Below are 19806 nucleotides of genomic sequence, written 5' to 3' on the forward strand. Positions count from 1 at the left end.
GTCAAGTGTTAGAAATTGTATAACATATAAAATTATGCAAATCTAAAATGTAGAATTGATCCATATCTCTATATTTTTTGTATGAATATACTTTAATTTGAGTCTAATATGAAACTTTTAGAAAAGGAATACCGTTAGGAATGCATCCCCCTTTACAGGCTCACGTTTGGTCTGGCTGTCAAGCCAATCCTAATGATTTATATAGAGCCTGCACGTCATTGGTCAGCCCATGTTCAGGCTGCACATGACGTAACACCCACACAGCACAGTGCAATGGCGAAGTTGAACAATAACAGCCCTAGCTAGCTTCTCGGTACCATATGTATTATGTCGTTAACATTAAAGAAAACCGAATCATTCTTCTGCAGAGTCACATGCAACATTTGTACATTTAACGCCCGCGGGGCTGCGACGAGAAGGAGCATTCTACTACCCCTGCAAGCGATGAGGGTTTAAAACGCTGGTAAATGTCGCGTAATTGCCCTTCGTCCATTTTCAATACGAAACCTTTTCGACATCAAACTGGTTTGTGCACCTGCTTTTTAAAGAGGCGTGGCGGCAGACGTGTAGGGTACCACTTCCAGCTAAAGATGCTGATAGCTATAGCAACGACAACAGGGGAAAGCGGAAGGGCGACAACAATGGATTTGCGATTTGTAAGCATCATTCGGATTGTCTTGACTACGCCGAGCATTTCGTTTGTGGTGACATGACGATCAACTGTTCCCGACACGAATGTAGCTCGAGCGACATGGCGCTATGACTGCTGACTCGAAATGTAAACAAAGGGAGACGGGCCTTATGCTATCTCTATAGGCCTGGCATTGAAGTTGTCGTTGATAGTGTCAAAGACTTGTCTTTATGCACGGTACATGTACTAGTACAAGCATACCATGTGATGGATCGTGTGTCTGTTGTACCGTAATGTTTCAAATGGGTGTTTTAAAATGATTTGTTTCTATATTTTCTAGTACAACAATGACAAGCTTTTTGGAATGTCAAAGGATTAGGCTAGATGCCATACCTTGCAGTTATTTGGCTATAATGCCACCATTTAAACAAGCAATATTGGCTCGCTTTTGTAACCTATCAGATCTGCCAAATTGTCTCTCTCTGACATGACTGAAGTAGTATTATATTAGTGGGTCTTTCCATGAAAAGAGTGCATTTTTCATCCCTTTGATATTTTAAGTAGAACTTGTGCACACTTATTGAATTTTAAAAGCATGTTATATTAAATGAAATGCCATTTAATACAGACCTCATGGAGAATTCAATACAATCTCAGCATTTTGACATGTCCCTCCATGCACCCTCTGTACCTTCTACGAAGATTTGAACCCCAACTCCCAAGTTTTCACCAGCGTCGTAAAGCCCTGGTTATTTTGTTGCTTTGAGTCATTTCTGAAGAGTATTATTTATGTGATTAGTGATTAATTTATTCCTGTCTCATTTTAAGGTTAACCCAGTTATGTGAACTGCTCGTTATATGGTGGAACTATTCCTTTTTAAATACTTTTTTTCAAAAAACATTGAACATCTAATAGTCAAATCAGTGTAAACGCAGGGCAGATGGTTCTCCTCGCATTGGCCATTATCTAGTGTTTTGTGGTGTTACGTTCCCCAGCAAGAAAATTAAAAATTGTCACTCAAACAGAAGGTGGAACTATCAACATTGTCACTGACAACAACCAAAACAGAAAAGGTGGGATTTTAGGAGGGGTTCTGAAAGACTCATGTGGGTATCCACTGAAGTTGACTAAGAACAACTGGGACCTAAAAGACCCACCATGAGCACCCACTAAATTTTCCCAAGAACGGGAGAACAAAATAATTACCCACACCTTAAAGAGAGGAAGCAAAACAAGGAAGATCAGATAAAGGATTGTTTTTTGAGAAATCAAATAGGGCACTCCAACTAAAGCTGTTAACCCTCCACATCTCTCAAGAGCACTGAGCCAGCCACTCTTAAATATCAACTGGGCCAGCACAGGTGGAACACCTTCCAACTAACGAGATGACAAGTTAGCACACTGACTAAACGAGGTGACGCCAATCAGTGCAGCTAAAGAGCTAACGTCCAACCTCGAAATATACATGGAAAACCCAATGCCTGTAGCAGTGGAAAGCTGAGCGGGTCGAGCATAACACATCAACCCTGTTACCTATAGATAGGCTAGAAATATTTTAACAATCTTTTGTCCCTCCCTGTTGCGCACAACATGCTTCCGTTCCCCCTGTCACAAGGGGATTTATGGCATATTTAGATTAATTTGTCAGACCTGATACAGTCAACCCTGTTATTTTATTTCGGCACTTAATTGTCACTTACTATAGTATTTTTTTTCTTTAACCCCTTGATGGGGAAATGTGTTTTTTTACAAAAGAAATTGACAAAGTTACACTTCTCAAAAGGCACCGAATTGGTGAAATGACCCTAGTGTCATATCAAGAAAAATCAGTATGTAGCGGTACCTTCTGCACCTTCCTTTAGCTTAACCAGTATTAACCAGTATTATAGTTTGATTTCAAAAAGAGACTCAGAAGAAGATGGCAAATGGAAACCTGCGCACACTGATCATTCTAGCTTTATCATGTCATCAACACATAGAAAAACCTACCTTGTCATGTCAATACCTCATAGTAGTGTTTTCATATTTATTTTGACTCTGTGACATTGTTGTTGCCAGGTCTGAGGCGTACTGAGTGAATCATGGCCACGCAAGAACCATCCCCTCCATCGTCCATGGAGAGCAACAAACCTGGCTTCCCCAAGAAGATCCTGGCCAATAAGCTGGAGGATAAGCACCTTTGTAACTGCTGTCACAACTTGCTGCGAAGGCCCTTCCAAGCCCAGTGTGGACACCGCTTCTGTTCCTACTGCTTCAATATGACTGTGAGGTAGGAGTTCAAAGAGTGTATCTCAATTGTATACAATCGTCTTTATTGTCTCCTTTCCCTGTAATGTGTATGTGCTGGTCTGGTAAAACTTTTGACTATTGAAATGCCCCCCAAGATATGATGCTTGATGAATACACTGAGTGTACAAAACATTAAGGACACCTGCTCTTTCCATGACATAGACTGACCAGGTGAATCCAGGTGAAACCTATGATGCCTTATTGATGTCACTTGTTAAATCCACATTAATCAGTGTAGATGCAGGGGAGGAGACAGGTTAAATAAGGATTTTTAGGCCCTGAGACATGGATTGTGTATGCGTGCCATTCAGAGGATGAATGGGCAAGACAACATATTTAAGTGCCTTTGAACGGGGTATGGTAGTAGGTGCCAGGTGCACCGGTTTGTGTCAAGAACTGCAACGCTGCTGAGTTTCTCACGCTCTACAGTTTCCTGTATCAATATGGGTCCACTACCCAAAGGATATCCAGCCAGTGGTGTAAAGTAGTTAAGTAAAAATACTTTAAAGTACTATTTAAATATTTTCTTAGGGTATCTGTACTTTACTTTACTATTTATAATTTGGACAACTTTTACTTCACTACATTCCTGAAGAAAATGATGTACTTTTTACTCCATACATTTTCCCTGATACCCAAAAGTACTAGTTACATGTTGAATGCTTAGCAGGACAGGAAGATGGTCCAATTCACACACTTATCAAGAGAACATCTCTTATCATCCCTACTGCCTCTGATCTGGCGGACTCACTAAACACAAATGCTTCGTTTGTTAATGATGTTGGAGTGTGCCCCTGGCTATCCGTACATTTAAAAAAAAAAAATTATGGTGTCATCTGGTTTGCTTAATATAAGGAATTTGAAATGATTTTTACTTTTACTTTTGATGCTTAAGTATATTTTAGCAATTCAATTTACTTTTGATACTTAAGTATATGTAAAACCAAATACTTTTAGACTTTTACTCAAGTAGTATTTTACTGGGTGAGTCATTTTCTATTAAGGTATCTTTACTTTTACTCAAGTATGACAATTGGGTACTTTTTCCACCACTGCATCCAGCCAACTTGACACAATTGTGGGATGCATTGGAGTCAACATGGGCCAGCATCCCTGTGGAATGCTTTCGACACCTTGTATAATCCATGCCCCGACGAATTGATGTTCTGAGGGCAAAAGAGGGGGGCTGGGTGCAACTCAATGTAAGGAGTGTTTTGTACACTCAGTGTACGTTACACATTTGACAATATGACACACTGTACTGTTCTTTTGTACTGTTTGTTGACATCGTATTCCCATTGCAGAGATGGACCTCAGAAATGCAATGCTTGTATCAAAGAGGACATTTTTGAAGAGCCCACGTCAATTCTAAAACAAGGCTGTGTAAGTGTCTACAATGTTGGTCTTTGTGAACATATAGGCACACTTGCCCTTGAACACATACAGTGCATTAGGAAAGTATTCAGGCCCCTTGGCTTTTTCCACATTTTTTTACGTTACAACCGTATTCTAAAATGGATGTAAAAAATAAAATAATAATCCTAATCAATCCACACACAACACCCGATAATTGAAAAAGTGAAAACAGGTTTTTAGAATTGTTTACAAATGTATTAAAAATAAAAAACATACGTTTTCAGAAGTATTCAGACTCTTTGCTATGAGACTTGAAATTGAGCTCAGGTGCATCCTGTTTCCATTGATCATCCTTTAGATGTTTCTACAACTTGATTGGAGTCCACCTGATGTAAATTCGATTGATTGGACATGATTTAGAAAGGCACACACATGTCTATATAAGGTCCCACAGTTGACAGTACATGTCAGAGCAAAAACCAAGGCATGAGGTCGAAGATATTGTCCATAGAGCTCCGAGACAGGATTGTGTCGAGGCAAAGATCTGGGGAAGGGTTCTAAAAAATGTCTGCAGCATTGAAGGTCCCAAAGAGCACAGTGGCCTCCATCATTCTTAAATGGAAGAAGTTTGGAACCACCAAGACTCTTCCTAGAGCTGGCCACCCAGCCAAACTAAGCAATCTGGGGAGAAGGGCCTCAGGGAGGTGACCAAGAACCCGATGGTCACTCTGACAGAGCTCTAGAGTTCCTCTGTAGAGAAGGGGTGACCTTCCAGAAGGACAACCATTTCTGCAGCGCTCCACCAATCAGGCCTTTATGATAGAGTGGCCAGACGGAAGCCACTCCTCAGTAAAAGGCATATGACAGCCCGCTTGGAGTTTGCCAAAAGGCACCTAAAGACTCTCAGACCATGAGATACAAGATTGTCTGGTATGATGAAACAGATTTAACTCTTTGGCCTGAATGCCAAGCATCACGTCTAAAGGAAACCTGGCACCATCCCTACGGTGAAGCATAGTGGTGGCAGCATCATGTTGTGTTTTTTTTTTTCAGCGGCAGGGACTGAGAGACTAGACAGGATTGAGGGAAAGATAAACGGAGCAAAGTACCGAGAGATCCTTGATGAAAACCTGCTCCAGAGCGCTCAGGACCTCAGACTGGGACAAAGGTTCACCTTCCAACAGGACAATGACCCTAAGCACACAGCCAAGACAACGCAGGAGTGGCTTCGGGATAAGTCTCAGCATGTCCTTTAGTGGCCCAGCCAGAGACCGGACTTGAACCTGATCAGACATCTCTGGAGAGACCTGAAAATAGCTGTGCAGCTACGCTCCCCATCCTACCTGACAGAGCTTGAGAGAATCAGCAGAGAAGAATGGGAGAAACTCCCCAAATACAGGTGTGCCAAGCTTGTAGCGTCATACCCAAGAAGACTCAAGGCTGTAATCACTGCCAAAAGGTGCTTCAACAAAGTACTGAGTAAAGGGTCTGAATACTTATGTAAATGTGATATTTCAGTAAAAACATTTTTTAGAAATGTGCAAAAATGTCTTACAGTTTTTGCTTTGTCATTATGGGGTATTGTTTGTTGATTGATGAGGGGGAAAAAAAACTATTTAATACATTTTAGAATAAGGCTATAACCTAACAGAATGTGGGGAAAAAATCAAGGGGTTTTCAAATGCACTGTATTTAAAAGATGTCAATCTCTTGGAGCTTCTTCTTCAGTCTTTTATTCCAGTGTCAGTTCATCGTCCCAAAGAAAAAGTGAGATCTAAATGTATCCTTTAAATACTGGTGATGTCATTCAACTTTTTTACACTGGTTTTATAAAAGCCCTGTCATTCAGAAGTAATGTCTAGCTGGTGTTATCCGTGTGTACAGTAGCTTCTCCTTGTGTTGTATAATGCAAAGGTAGTGCCAGTGCGTCCACGTTATTTGGAGCGTGTGCACTTATCTCTCTCTCGCACACACGCACACACACACACGCGCTCACACACACACACACACACACACCTCGCAATCATAAATGATGCGTTTGGAAAACAGGACAGATTAACTGTAACAGCAAAAGCCTCCATTTTTGTTTGCTCTCACTTCTGCAGGCTTTTCCTGACAACGCAGCTCGAAGAGAGGTCGAAAACCTCTCTGCTGTCTGCATCAACGAAGGTTGCACTTGGAAAGGCAATATTAAAGAATACGAGGTTGGTTGCCTGTTTTTTAGACTGATTATCAACCTTTTCATCGTTCAAACGATGCATTTAGACAGACAGGCATTATTGAAAGAAGGAGCACCACCCATGTGGCAGAAATGCTTGTAAGCAATGCATCTCAGTACTGTAGTGTATGTCTGGGTTTTGCTTTGCTCTTTTGTCACGATCAGTTTGACCGAAGATACTTGGTTACACTGTTATGAACGTATACTAAAGCCAAGTGAATCCTAACTTTCTTTTCGGTCTCTTACAGTTGAGCCACGAAGAGAAGTGTGAGTACACGATCATCCCCTGCCCTTCCTGTAAAGAGCGGATCCGCTTCAACGAACAGGAACGCCACAACGAGCGAGAGTGCCCGGAGAGAACCCTCAACTGCAAGTACTGCAAGGAACCATTTCATTTCAAAAACATCAAGGTGAGAAATAATGCAGGCTCTGAGAGAACGTCCATCTGTCTGTTGGTTGTTAACTCTCTCAAATGGCTGGTTTATGATCGCGTCAAGATTGCAAGGAGTTGTAGCCTCAATTTGTGTAAGAAGCTATACAAAAACACGTCCTTTTTAGGCCCACGACGAGATCTGCCCCAAGTACCCCATGATCTGTGAAGGCTGTGCCAAGAAGAAAATCCCCAGGGAGAAGGTGAGTTCTTAAATCTTCAACACACACAATATAGCCGATTTTATATTGTCATTGGGAACTTGTGACTGAATGCATTTGGAAAATGCATGACAGAAAAGGAAGCACAGTATTGAGAGAAAAATAATCCACACTATTTTAAGAAGGAGGATGTTTGAAATGGATGTAGAACTTGTCAAATCATTGTCTTTTTTTCTTCTTTGGCTTTTTCCCCCAAGTATGTGGACCACATTAAGTTCTGCAGCAAATTCAGAACGCCATGCAGATTCCATGTTGTTGGGTGTGATATGTCAGTAAGTAGCTTTCTTATCTTTTCAGAGCTATGGTTTTAACCAATCCTAATGAAACAACAAGGTTGTTACTGTGTAGTTACCATTTGACCATGTTATTTCTTAGTTAATACCTGGTTAAAGTGCTACTGTTAAAACAGCTGTCCTCTCCCCTGCTCTCTGTGCAGGTGGAGAAGGAGAGGATCCACGACCACGAGAGGGCCTGCGCATACGAGCACCTCAACCTGCTGCTACACTACATTATGGGCATGAAGGTGAGGGTGAGCATGGATGTAGTGGAGCGGAAATGCTGTTTATACACCTTTTTATTTGGTGAATAGCAGTGTACACACCTATTACGCTAAATTATGGTTGGTGGCATGAGCATTTACTTAGCAGTTACGTTAGCGTTAGCATTTAGATTAGCTTTAGCATTTACTTGCCTGGTCAAATCAAAGTTTATTGGTCGCATGCACAGTTTATCAGATGTTATAGCGGGTGCAGCAGAATGTTTGTTACTAGCTCCTAACAATGCAGTAAAATGTCAATGAAGTAGACAAATAATTAAAATAAAAAATTGTAAATCAAGAAACTTCGGAAAACAAATCGAATTAACATGAAATAGCACAGTAACAGTAATCCAAATGCAATCTATGCGTATGTACACCGGATATGTTCACCCAAAATGGTATGTAGGCAGTAGATATATTCGAGTGAACTATGTCGAGAATACAGCATATAAATAAATATCTGGTGCGTATAAACAGTGTAACTAAAATGCAATGTACAGTAGTAGAAGTATTAGAATGAGCTTTGTCGAGAATACAGTATTTAAATCCACAGTATCTTCCGTCTCCTAGTCTATGATCAGCTCCTTTTGTTTTGTTGAGGGTGTGGTTATTTTCTCTGTGTTTACTTACGTATCCCTGAAGGTGAGCATGGAGGGCCTGCAGCCGCAGGGACTGGAGCTAGCCGGACACAAGCTCCTGGATCTCCACCGTTCCCTCAGGGAGCTGGAGGTCCGCGTCTCCCAGCTCAGCACCACCTCGATCGGGCCTCCCGTGCAGGGGGCCACCTCCTCCTCTTCCTCCTCCTTAGGTCTCCCCGGGCCTCCTACCCCGGCTCTTCCTCTGCCTCCACCTCCCGCCCCGGTCCCAACCCTGACCGTGTCCACCTCCTTCACCCCCCTGCCTAGCTCGGTGGGGGCGGCCCTGGAGCTGCAGCTCCACAGTGAGAAGACCAAGGTGGCGGAGCTGGGACGCAGGTGCACTGACCTGGAGGTGAAGGTGGGGACGTTTGAGAATGTGGTGTGTGTGTTGAACCGAGAGGTAGAACGCTTCACCACCACCATGGAGGCAGGTAACAGACAGCATCGCCTGGACCAGGATAAGATTGAGGCCCTGAGCAACAAGGTAGGAATGAAGACCCTGAAGCAGAAATTAAATTGTAATTTGCTTTATAGAGTCCCTTTCCAACATTTAAAGACGTCCTCCAGTGATTTGTTTTACTTTTATTGTTGAAAAGCGATTTCCCAACTATAAATACAGTAAAGTACACACATTAAAGGGTCAAAAAATGTTTTTAGAAAAAAAAAATATATATATATTTTTTTACACAGCTGCAAACTTCAAACAGTAGGGCATTCAAGCAGTTGGTCTGATAGGAATCCGTGATGTCATCAGCCTTCTCCTTACTTAATGAACCAAAGAGGAGAAATGAAGAGCAAAACAGGCCCCGCCCCCTCACTGGTCCAATGTCATGACTTACATGTACAGTTGAAGTCAGTAGTTTACATACACTAGCCAAATACATTTAAACTCAGTTTTTCACAATTCCTGATATTTAATCCTAGTAAAAATTCCCTGTTTTAGGTCAGTTAGGATCACCACTTTATTTTAAGAATGTGAAATGTCAGAATAATAGTAGAGAGAATGATTTATTTCAACTTTTATTTCTTTCATCACATTCCCAGTGGTTCAGAAGTTTATATTAGAGGTTGACCGATTATGATTTTTCAGCACCGATACCGATTATTGGAGGGCCAGAAAAGCCGATACCGATTAATCGGCCGATTTTTATATATATTTTGATATTTTGATATATATATATATATTTGTAATAATGACAATTACAACAATACTGAATGAACAATGAACACTTTTATTTTAACTTAATTTAATACATAAATAAAATCTATTTAGTCTCAAATAAATAAGGAAACATGTTCAATTTGGTTTAAATAATGCAAAAACAAAGTGTTGGAGAAGAAAGTAAAAGTGCCATATGTGCCATGATAACGTTTAAGTTCCTTGCTCAGAACATGACAACATATGAAAGCTGGTGGTTCCTTTTAACATGAGTCTTCAATATTCCCAGGTAAGAAGTTTTAGGTTGTAGTTATTATAGGACTATTTCTCTCTATAAAAATTGTATTTCATATACCTTTGACTATTGGATGTTCTAATTGGTACTTTAGTTTTGCCAGCCTAATCTCGGGAGTTGATAGGCTTGAAGTCATAAACAGCGCAATGCTTGAAGCACAGCGAAGAGCTGCTGGCAAACGCAGTAAAGTGCTGTTTGAATGAATGCTTATGAGCCTGCTGCTGCCTACCACCTCTCAGTCAGACTGCTCTATCAAATCATAGACTTAATTATAATATAATAACACACAGAAATACGAGCCTTAGGTCATTAATATGGTCAAATCCGGAAACGATCATTTCAAAAACAAAACGTTTATTCTTTCAGTGAAATACGGAACCGTTCCGTATTTTATCTAACGGGTGGCATCCATAAGTCTAAATATTGCTGTTACATTGCACAACCTTCAATGTTATGTCATAACTACGTAAAATTCTGGCAAATTAGTTCGCAACGAGCCAGGCGGCCAAAAGTGTTGCCAATACCCTGACTCTGCGTGCAATGAACGCAAGAGAAGTGACACAATTTCCCTAGTTTAATATTGCCTGCTAACATGAATTTCTTTTAACTAAATATGCAGGTTTAAAAATATATACTTCTGTGTATTGATTTTAAGAAAGGCATTGATGTTTATGGTTAGGTACATTCGTGCAACGATTGTGCTTTTTTCGCAAATGCGCTTTTGTTAAATCATCCCCCGTTTGGCGAAGTTGGCTGTCTTTGTTAGGAAGAAATAGTCTTCACACAATTCGGAAAGAGCCAGGCGGCCCAAACTGCTGCATATACCCTGACTCTGTTGCACAGAACGCAAGAAAAGTGACACAATTTCCCTAGTTAAAAGAAATTCATGTTAGCAGGCAATATTAACTAAATATGCAGGTTTAAAAATATATACTTGTGTATTGATTTTAAGAAAGGCGTTGATGTTTATGGTTACGTACACATTGGTGCAACGACAGTGCTTTTTTCGCGAATGCGCTTGTTAAATCACCCGTTTGGCGAAGTAGGCTATGATTCAATGATAAATTAACAGGCACCGCATCGATTATATGCAACGCAGGACAAGCTAGATAAACTAGTAATATCATCAACCATGTGTAGTTAACTAGTGATTATGTTAAGATTGATTGTTTTTTATAACATACGTTTAATGCTAGCTAGCACCTTACCTTGGCTCCTTGCTGCACTCGCATAACAGGTAGTCAGCCTGCCACGCAGTCTCCTCGTGGAGTGCAATGTAATCGGCCATGATCGGTGCCCAAAAATGCCGATTACCGATTGTTATGAAAACGTGAAATCGGCCCCAATTAATCGGCCATTCCAATTAATCGGTCGACCTCTAGTTAATATACACTGAATAAGTATTTGTTAGCATTGCCTTTAAATTGTTTAACTTGGGTCAAACGTTTCGGGTAGGATCCCACAAGCTTCCCACAATAAGTTGGGTTAATTTTGGCCCATTCCTCCTGACAGAGCTGGTGTAACTGAGTCAGGTTTGTAGGCCTCCTTGCTCGCACATGCTTTTTCAGTTCTGCCCACCAATGTTCTATAGGATTGAGGTCAGGGCTTTGTGATGGCCACTCCAATACCTTGACTTTGTTGTCCTTAAGCCATTTTGCCACAACTTTGTAAGTATGCTTGGTTTCATTGTCCATTTAGAAGACCCATTTGCGACCAAGCTTTAACTTCCTGACTGATGTCTTGAGATGTTGCTTCAATATATCCACATCCTTTTCCTCCCTCATAATGCCATCTATTTTGTGAAGTGCACCAGCCCCTCCTGCGGCAAAGCAAATCAAAATCAAATCAAATCAAATGTATTTATATAGCCCTTCGTACATCAGCTGATATCTCAAAGTGCTGTACAGAAACCCAGCCTAAAACCCCAAACAGCAAGCAAAGCATGTGAAAGAAGCACGGTGGCTAGGAAAAACTCCCTAGGAAAAACTCCCTAGAAAGGCCAAAAACCTATGAAGAAACCTAGAGAGGAACCAGGCTATGAGGGGTGGCCAGTCCTCTTCTGGCTGTGCAGGGTGGATATTATAACAGAACATGGTCAAGATGTTAAAATGTTCATAAATGACCAGCATGGTCAAATAATAATAATCATAGTAGTTGTCGAGGGTGCAACAAGCACGTCCGGTGAACAGGTCGGGGTTCCATAGCCGCAGGCAGAACAGTTGAAACTGGAGCAGCAGCACGGCCAGGTGGACTGGGGACAGCAAGGAGTCATCATACCAGGTAGTCCTGAGGCATGGTCCTAGGGCTCAGGTCCTCCGAGAGAAAGACAGAAAGAGAGAAAGAGAGAATTAGAGAGAGCATATTTAAATTCACACAGGACACCGGATAAGACAAGAGAAATACTCCAGATGTAACATACTGACCCTTGCCCCCGACACATAAACTACTGCAGCATAAATACTGGAGGCTGAGACAGGAGGGATCAGAAGACACTGTGGCCCCATCCGATGATACCCCGGACAGGGCCAAACAGGCAGGATATAACCCCACCCACTTTGCCAAAGCACAGCCCCCACACCACTAGAGGGATGTTTCCAACCACCAACTTACCGTCCCAAGACAAGGCCGAGTATAGCCCACAACGATCTCCGCCATGGCACAACCCAAGGGGGGCGCCAACCCAGACAGGAAGACCACGTCAGTGACTCAACCCACTCAAGTGACGCACCCCTCCCATGGACGGCATGGAAGAACACCAGTAAGCCAGTGACTCAGCCCCTGTAAAAGGGTTAGAGGCAGAGAATCCCAGTGGAAAGAGGGGAACCGGCAAGGCAGAGACAGCAAGGGCGGTTCGTTGCTCCAGCCTTTCCGTTCACCTTCACACTCCTGGGCCAGACTATACTTAATCATAGGACCTACTGAAGAGATAAGTCTTCAGTAAAGACTTAAAGGTTGAGACTGAGTCTGCGTCTCTCACATTGGTAGGCAGACCATTCCATAAAAATGGAGCTCTATAGGAGAAAGCCCTACCTCCAGCCGTTTGCTTAGAAATTCTAGGGACAATTAGGAGGCCTGCGTCTTGTGACCGTAGCGTACGTGTAGGTATGTACGGCAGGACCAAATCGGAAAGATAGGTAGGAGCAAGCCCATGTAATGCTTTGTAGGTTAGCAGTAAAACCTTGAAATCAGCCCTTGCCTTAACAGGAAGCCAGTGTAGGGAGGCTAGCACTGGAGTAATATGATCAAATTTTTATTTAGCACTAACTGAAGTTTGTTTAGTGCTTTATCCGGGTAGCCGGAAAGTAGAGCATTGCAGTAGTCCAGCCTAGAAGTAACAAAAGCATGGATTATGCTGCCACCCCCGTGCTTCACGGTTGGGATGGTGTTCTTCAGCTTGCAAGCCTCCCCCTTTTTCCTCCAAACATAACGATGGTCATTATGGCCAAACAGTTCTATTTTTGTTTCATCAGACCAGAGGACATTTCTTAAAAAAATACAATATTATTCCTCATATGCTGGTGCAAACCGTAGTCTGGCTTTTTTATGGTGGTTTTGGAGTAGTGACTTCTTCCTTGCTGAGCGGCCTTTCAGGTTATGTCGATATAGGACTCATTTTACTCTGGATATAGATACTTTTGTACCCGTTTCCTCCAGCATCTTCACAAGGTCCTTTGTTCTTATTCTGGGATTGATTTGCACTTTTCGCACCACAGTACGTTAATCTCTAGGAGACAGAACACGTCTCCTTCCTGAGCGGTATGACGGCTGTGTGGTCCCATGGTGTTTATACTTGCGTACCATTGTTTGTAATGATGTCAGTTAGTCTATCAGAAGCTTCTAAAGCCATGACCAAATTTTCTGGAATTTTCCAAGGTGTTTAAAGGCACAGTCAACTTAGTGTATGTAAACTTCTGACCCACTGGAATTGTGATACAGTTAATTATGAGTCAAATAACCTGTCTGTGAACAATTGTTGGAAAAATTACTTGTCATGCACAAAGTAGATGTCCTAACCGACTAGCCAAAACTATAGTTTGTTAACAATAAATTTGTGGAGTGGTTGAAAAACGAGTTTTAATGACTCCAACCTAAGTGTATGTAAACTTCTGACTTCAACTGTACCTGGACCACCTATTGAGATGTGCCTTTTTGTTAAGTAAATCAGGTGTTAAATATGGTGAAAAGGAGACTGGAGTGCCACTTTAAATTCAATGCCATGACTCACTTAAGCAATAATACATGAGAGGCCAAGTGTTATTACATTTTTATCATGGCTGTGAAATGGGCATAGCCACGAGGCGAAGCCGAGGGGCGTACACAACCACAGCCATGATAGAAATGTCATAACACATGGCCTCGAGTGTATTATTGCTTTTATACAATGGGTTACCAGCATAAAAAAATCTATATTATTTCCCAAACCATACATTTTTCAACAAAACGTGATCCTACATTCACTAACAGTGGTTGTCAAGTGACATTTTAGGCATTCTATGGTTGTTAGTTGACTGCCATGTAAAGCAAAACTACCCAGGCACTGGTAGTTCCAGATCCTTGGTTTCTAGGGATGCTGTCCATGGTTCTGAAAACAGTGCACGTCTGGTCTATCCATAGGGAAATTGAATGCCAGTTTGAAACATTTTATGGTGACGCTGTCCATGGATCTGAATACAGAGCTGAAACATTGTAGCAAAGACATTGATAAGGCAGATCAGAAAAGAAACCACAATGACGTTGTTTTTCGGATGGTCACAGCATCGACAGCTTTATTTCTGATGCTGAATTGCACATTTCCACGTGGGGCAGAGCTCATTCCCCTAGTTTCTCATACATGCAGGCACAACGATTCTCTCTGTCTCTTTCCATTGGATTTTTGTGGTTCCTGGTTTCTTAATTTTTGTCTTCTTTTATTACGAATGAGTCTGGCTTCAGTTTGCAATTTCCTTCATTGCCTTTTCGGCCAAAGTGCAACTGCAAATCAAGTCACACCTTATTCAGTAGGTGGCGTAGAAACTCCGGAGAATATCACACGTCTCGTGTTTTGAAACGGTTGTCAGATCGATGTTTATCCCCTTGTCTGACAGCCATTCCAGAAAGCACTTCACTGCCCAGTTGGTCTGTCTTGATGTCGCAAGCTTCTTCATTTTCTCTCTTTTTCTATGTCGTCTATAGCAGTGCTAACGTTACTGATTTCTGCATGTCTAACGTTAACGCTAGGCTCGGGTTGCTGGTCCACTTGCTCTTCGTGTTTAATTTCTTTTAAAATCCTCCTTCTCTTCTTGTTGGCACCATTCATTAAACATTAGTAGATAAAACAAATCAAAAGTAACTTTAAAATCATCCATGACGAATTACAGGTGCTAAGACTAGTAGTAGTGGTAGTGGGGTTGCTAGGTGACGACGTAAACGATGCCACTTAATATGAATGTGTATGTTGTCTCATATATCATGGGCGGGAGAGGCTCTAACAATGGGAATTCCAAACCACGCGTTGTATAATGGGGTATAAAGCTGGAGATTCAGAGGTTTTTTTGAATTCGTAGAAGCTAGCACATTGGTGTGCGTACGTGTGTCTCAGGTGCGGCAGCTGGAGAGGACGGTGGGGCTGAAGGACCTGACGGTAGCGGAGATGGAGGGCAGGCTGAGAGAGATGTCGGCCACCACATTCGACGGCGTCTTCGTCTGGAGGATCTCTGACTTCACCAAGAAGAGACAGGACGCCATCGCTGGCCGAGCCCCCGCCATGTTCTCACCAGGTATCTCCCAGAACCAGTGATATAGACCAGAGCTATTCCAGTCTGTTTCAAGACTGAAGCCAGAACAAACTGAGTCTAATCCGAGACTACATTGTTCCGTAGTAGTGTAAGTCATAAGGACAGCACAAAACGTAGGCTATTGTGTTTCCGATCCCAATTTTCCTCTTTCAGCCTTCTACACCAATAAATATGGCTGTAAAATATGTATTCTTCCCCAACAGCATTCTACACCAGTAAATACGGCTATAAGATGTGTCTGCGGATCTACCTGAATGGGGACGGGACAGGGCGTGGCAGTCACCTGTCTCTTTTCTTTGTGGTGATGAGAGGACTGAGTGATGCTCTGCTGAAGTGGCCCTTCAACCAGAAGGTAAGAACCGGTGGACTCGTTTATAATATGCACAGATTTGATCATATTTTTTTACATACTGAAATTCACGGCAATCTTGTAATTTATAAATCTTCAAATTGGTTTGAAAATGTTTAATAAATGTAGATTTTGCATAAAGATTTGTGATGTATAAATCAGACATGCTCATGTGGAATTCACACTTTTTGTCTCTCTCTCTCTCTCTTTCTTTCTCTCCCACTCACCAGGTGACTCTGATGCTGCTGGACCAGAGTAGCAGGGAGCACATCATCGACGCCTTCCGGCCTGACATCACTTCCTCCTCCTTCCAGAGGCCTGTGAGCGAGATGAACATCGCCAGCGGCTGCCCGCTGTTCTGCCCTCTCTCAAAGCTTGACGCCAAGAACTCCTACATCCGCGACGACATCATCTTCATCAAGGCCATTGTGGATCTCACAGGCCTTTAGATGCACCCTTTGAAGTGGAAGTGCGAGGCAACTAAGCAGCATTGTGGCAATTCAGGCTCTGTTTTGGCTGCTGTTGGTCACCATTTCGGCTCTATTTGGGTACCATTTGGGATCCATTCTGGCCTATTTCAGTCCCCTCCAGTAGTAGGGAGACTGACATGCTTGCTACTGTGCACACTGTGTGCTGCATGCGGCTCCAGTTTGCCCAGCTCAGGAGGCCCTTGCACTGTTGTACAAGGCGGTCCTTTGCAGAGCAATTCTGTTGTAGCTCTACATATTGGTTCCTCATGGTGCTTGAACCCCACTTTAGCTCTGTATTATTTGAATCCATGGAAAAGGCAACTGAACAAACAAGCAGCTCCAGAACAGTGTCTCAATATTGAGTAGGACAGAACCTGTGGTATTGAAATGGGGATACGTGACGGTTGGAGGGCATCTTTTTTCTCGCTTTGTTTTCCATAAGACCTTGGAGTGAGTGAATTGTAGCCTTTAGAGGGTAGTGAAAAGAGGGATATGAACCTTTTCCCTGTCAGTGGATAAAACTGACCCACTGCTTATTGTAGAAGTAGAGCTTGGCTTGGTGTAGCAGGGTATTACATTTCTTTTCTTGTTTCCGATCTCAACGCGAGTGATTTTGATTGTGGATGTCGTGAGCTTCTCAATGCCATTGTTGAGTACATTTGCATAGACAAACGTGGAGTTATGTTATGAATAAGAATATGGGCATTTGTTTGCCTTTTTGCGCAAATTGCATGCCTGCTATCTTTTATTGATTGACCTGTTCGTGTTGAAGTGCTCTCTCTCTCCTTTCATTGAGTTGCTGGAGGGCTCTTCCTTGTTAGTTGTTACACTTGTTAGTGAGTTAAACCACCTGTGATGGTGGACATTGCCTGCATGTCTTGTATCCAGGCATATATTTTTAACATATACTTAGTGTTGCGTTTCTTGTTTCTCTTTAGGGGTCGAGGGTTACGGGATTGGTGGTTCGGTACATCTGTGGAAGATACAGTGGAGTTATCAGGGTGTTATAAGGCAGCTTGCCAATCAAAGCCTGAGGCATACGACAAGTGTATTTCTGTCACTGGTAAATACACCAACCTGGAAGAGCTTTCCCCCCCAGGATATGCTCAGTACAGTAGCTCACATCTCAACACATAGTACTGTGCCCCACCACAGAGGGAGGTTAATACAGGTTCAATGAACTGAAGGAATGGTGTGTTCCTTGTTTTCTGTCCGTATTACAGTACGGTACATTTGTATGTAGTTTTGCTGCTCTCTCAGCTTTGTTTCCGGTGTAAAACAAATGTGTGGCGATCAATGCGAATTTTAGCATAGACAGTTGAGCGTTAGTTGAAGAGGTTAAAGTGGAAGGATAATGAGGGATGTAGCCTCGAAGTGAAAACAAGTGAATGTGGTGGTATACTTTTCCATTGGACCATAGTGGTTGAAAATCATTAATTGATGTTTGATGTAACTCTACATAAATCCCATTAACCTGTGGGTGACAGTGAATCCTCTTAGCCTAGGTGGGGTTATTATTCATGAAGCCCCACAAATGACGCTTACCAAAATGTTAAATCAGAGGAAATCCTTTAGATCTGAATATTTCTGTAGGTTCTATGCATGTCCACCAGGGGGTGGTGATTTACCCCAATAGTCTTCCCCCTCTGGACTTGCGTCAGGGTTTTCACAGGCCTGTTTTGAAACCAGTCTTGACCTGTGTTGAAACCTCTCTGTGCATGGGAGGGTTCAATTCATATTCAGTATCGCAGTTCGTTATTGTCTTACCTCGTAGAACAATGGCGAACGCATTTATTTGCATTCGTTTGGAGGAGTATAAATAAAGATAGAGTTATTATTATGTCATATCTCTCACTGCTTCTGTATAACACAAGCAGATGCCTAAATATATTCATAAGAATTTATACATATAATATCATAATGTTGAGCAATTCAATATATTGATGTTACTATACACGTATTGTTATTAATAAACATAGAATTGTTGAATATATTATTAATGATATCTATATACCTACTTTTTGTTTTTATGAGATGGTTTAAGACAGGTCTGGAAACCCCCTTAAAGTAACATATATTGGTTGAATTGCCATATTATGGTGCAACAACAAAAGCTCTGCCACATAATACCAACCATGGCACCCTATTCTTCTGGGTTAACTGTGGGTGGGAAAAAAACACTATATTTACATTCCTCAAAATGACCCTTTAAAGGTTCCTGCAGTAATTCTGTGTAATTTAACTCTGTTTCTCAACCTTTTATATGCCACTGGGACCAGAAAACAATGGACCCTCTTGTACCAAGAACTGACAAGCTGCTATGGTCCTTGAAGGCACTTCTGGCTACATTGTTGTCAGCTAACAATCTGAGGGACCAGTCAGCAGCATCCCAGAGACCAGTGCCGGTCCTCGGACCAGAGGTTGAGGACCACTGATATAATTTTCCTCTGAGAAAGGGTGCTTTGGTTGTTAAATGGGTAGTATTTGGTGAATACGGTGTTGTTTGGTCCTCTGATGGTTATAGACAGGGTTTGGTTCTGCGGGAGTAGATTCTGACCATGTTCATTATAGGAAGAATCGTTCCTGCAGAGGTAGCTTTTTAGCTTCAAACAGGGGAAGTTGATCAGTAAGTATAGTGCACATAACGATCAGTCCTTTACATAAATACTTATTCTTGTGTTGTGCCAAAATGCTATATTACCTCCATATTATTACAAACGTTGCATTGTAAGTTGTACTTGTATTCTATGCTCAAATATGGTGCCAAATATGCTTGGAGAATAATGCCTATTTAAGGTTTATGGTTTGTATTCTTGCTTCATTCCAGTATAATGCATGGGTCACTTTTGGAACCAGCTAGACTGATAGAGATGTCAATTTAGTATGTTAAGCAAAATATCTCCTTACAGTACAATCATATATCTTTCCTTAGGTGTCTGAATGTAAAGCCTTAATGCAGTGGTCCTCTCCACTGTTTCTGTGAGAGGAAAACAGTTCGGCAGTTCCGTTTTAAGTTGTTGATGCAGCTGAATTGAATTAACTTTAATTGTGCACTTTGTATTATTTAAAGGTATCCACAGGGTACAACTTTGTTCTGTGATTGGTAAACTGTGAAGTCAGATCTATATACATTCTAATGTGTTCATTGATGTTCTCTATAAACTCTATAAAGGCTCTTACAGAACATGCAGTATGCAATAAATCTGTCTTTGGATTTCTGGGTTTTGTTTGTCTTTTACCAACCGTCTGTCTATGTCCCAAATGGAACCTATAGTGCACTACTTTTGATCTGACCCCTATCGGCCCTGGCCAATAGGGTGCCATTTACAGTAGGACAGCCTCTGAGTTCCGTCTCTTCCTCCATGTTAGACGGAGGTAGTTGTCAATGATTTTGCTGTTCCTGTATTCAACCAGAAGGGGGTGCTGCTCACCATTAT

At 41.9% G+C, this 19806-nt stretch overlaps 1 protein-coding gene across 3 annotated transcripts; it reads left to right on the top strand.

The window, feature by feature from the left end:
- The first annotated feature begins 259 nt into the window (after window positions 1-259).
- On the top strand, window positions 260-19583 carry LOC106563020 (TNF receptor-associated factor 2). 3 transcript variants are annotated; one of them, XM_014128213.2, is made up of 12 exons: window positions 260-656; window positions 2691-2901; window positions 4226-4304; window positions 6383-6481; window positions 6744-6905; window positions 7054-7128; window positions 7344-7418; window positions 7583-7669; window positions 8327-8806; window positions 15355-15532; window positions 15754-15902; window positions 16130-19583. In XM_014128213.2, exons 2-12 carry the CDS (start codon window positions 2714-2716, stop codon window positions 16346-16348), a joined length of 1791 nt encoding a protein of 596 aa, XP_013983688.1. In that variant the 5' UTR covers window positions 260-656; window positions 2691-2713; the 3' UTR covers window positions 16349-19583. The 3 variants fall into 3 exon arrangements, with proteins under 3 accessions (XP_013983688.1, XP_013983687.1, XP_013983689.1); XM_014128212.2 differs by having other exon boundaries at window positions 260-463; XM_014128214.2 differs by lacking the exon at window positions 260-656 and adding an exon at window positions 689-868.
- Window positions 19584-19806: the final 223 nt, after the last annotated feature.

Source organism: Salmo salar, chromosome ssa11 (genome assembly GCF_905237065.1).
Source record: "Salmo salar chromosome ssa11, Ssal_v3.1, whole genome shotgun sequence".
Taxonomy (NCBI): Eukaryota; Metazoa; Chordata; class Actinopteri; order Salmoniformes; family Salmonidae; genus Salmo; species Salmo salar.

Excerpts from the sequence above, each read along its gene's own strand:
- LOC106563020 (XM_014128213.2), top strand. The coding sequence starts at position 2,714 with ATGGCCACGCAAGAACCATCCCCTCCATCGTCCATGGAGAGCAACAAA. Across the intron at positions 7,419-7,582 it reads TTGTTGGGTGTGATATGTCA|GTGGAGAAGGAGAGGATCCA; the intron begins GTAAGTAGCTTT and ends CTCTCTGTGCAG. Across the intron at positions 15,903-16,129 it reads AGTGGCCCTTCAACCAGAAG|GTGACTCTGATGCTGCTGGA; the intron begins GTAAGAACCGGT and ends CCCACTCACCAG.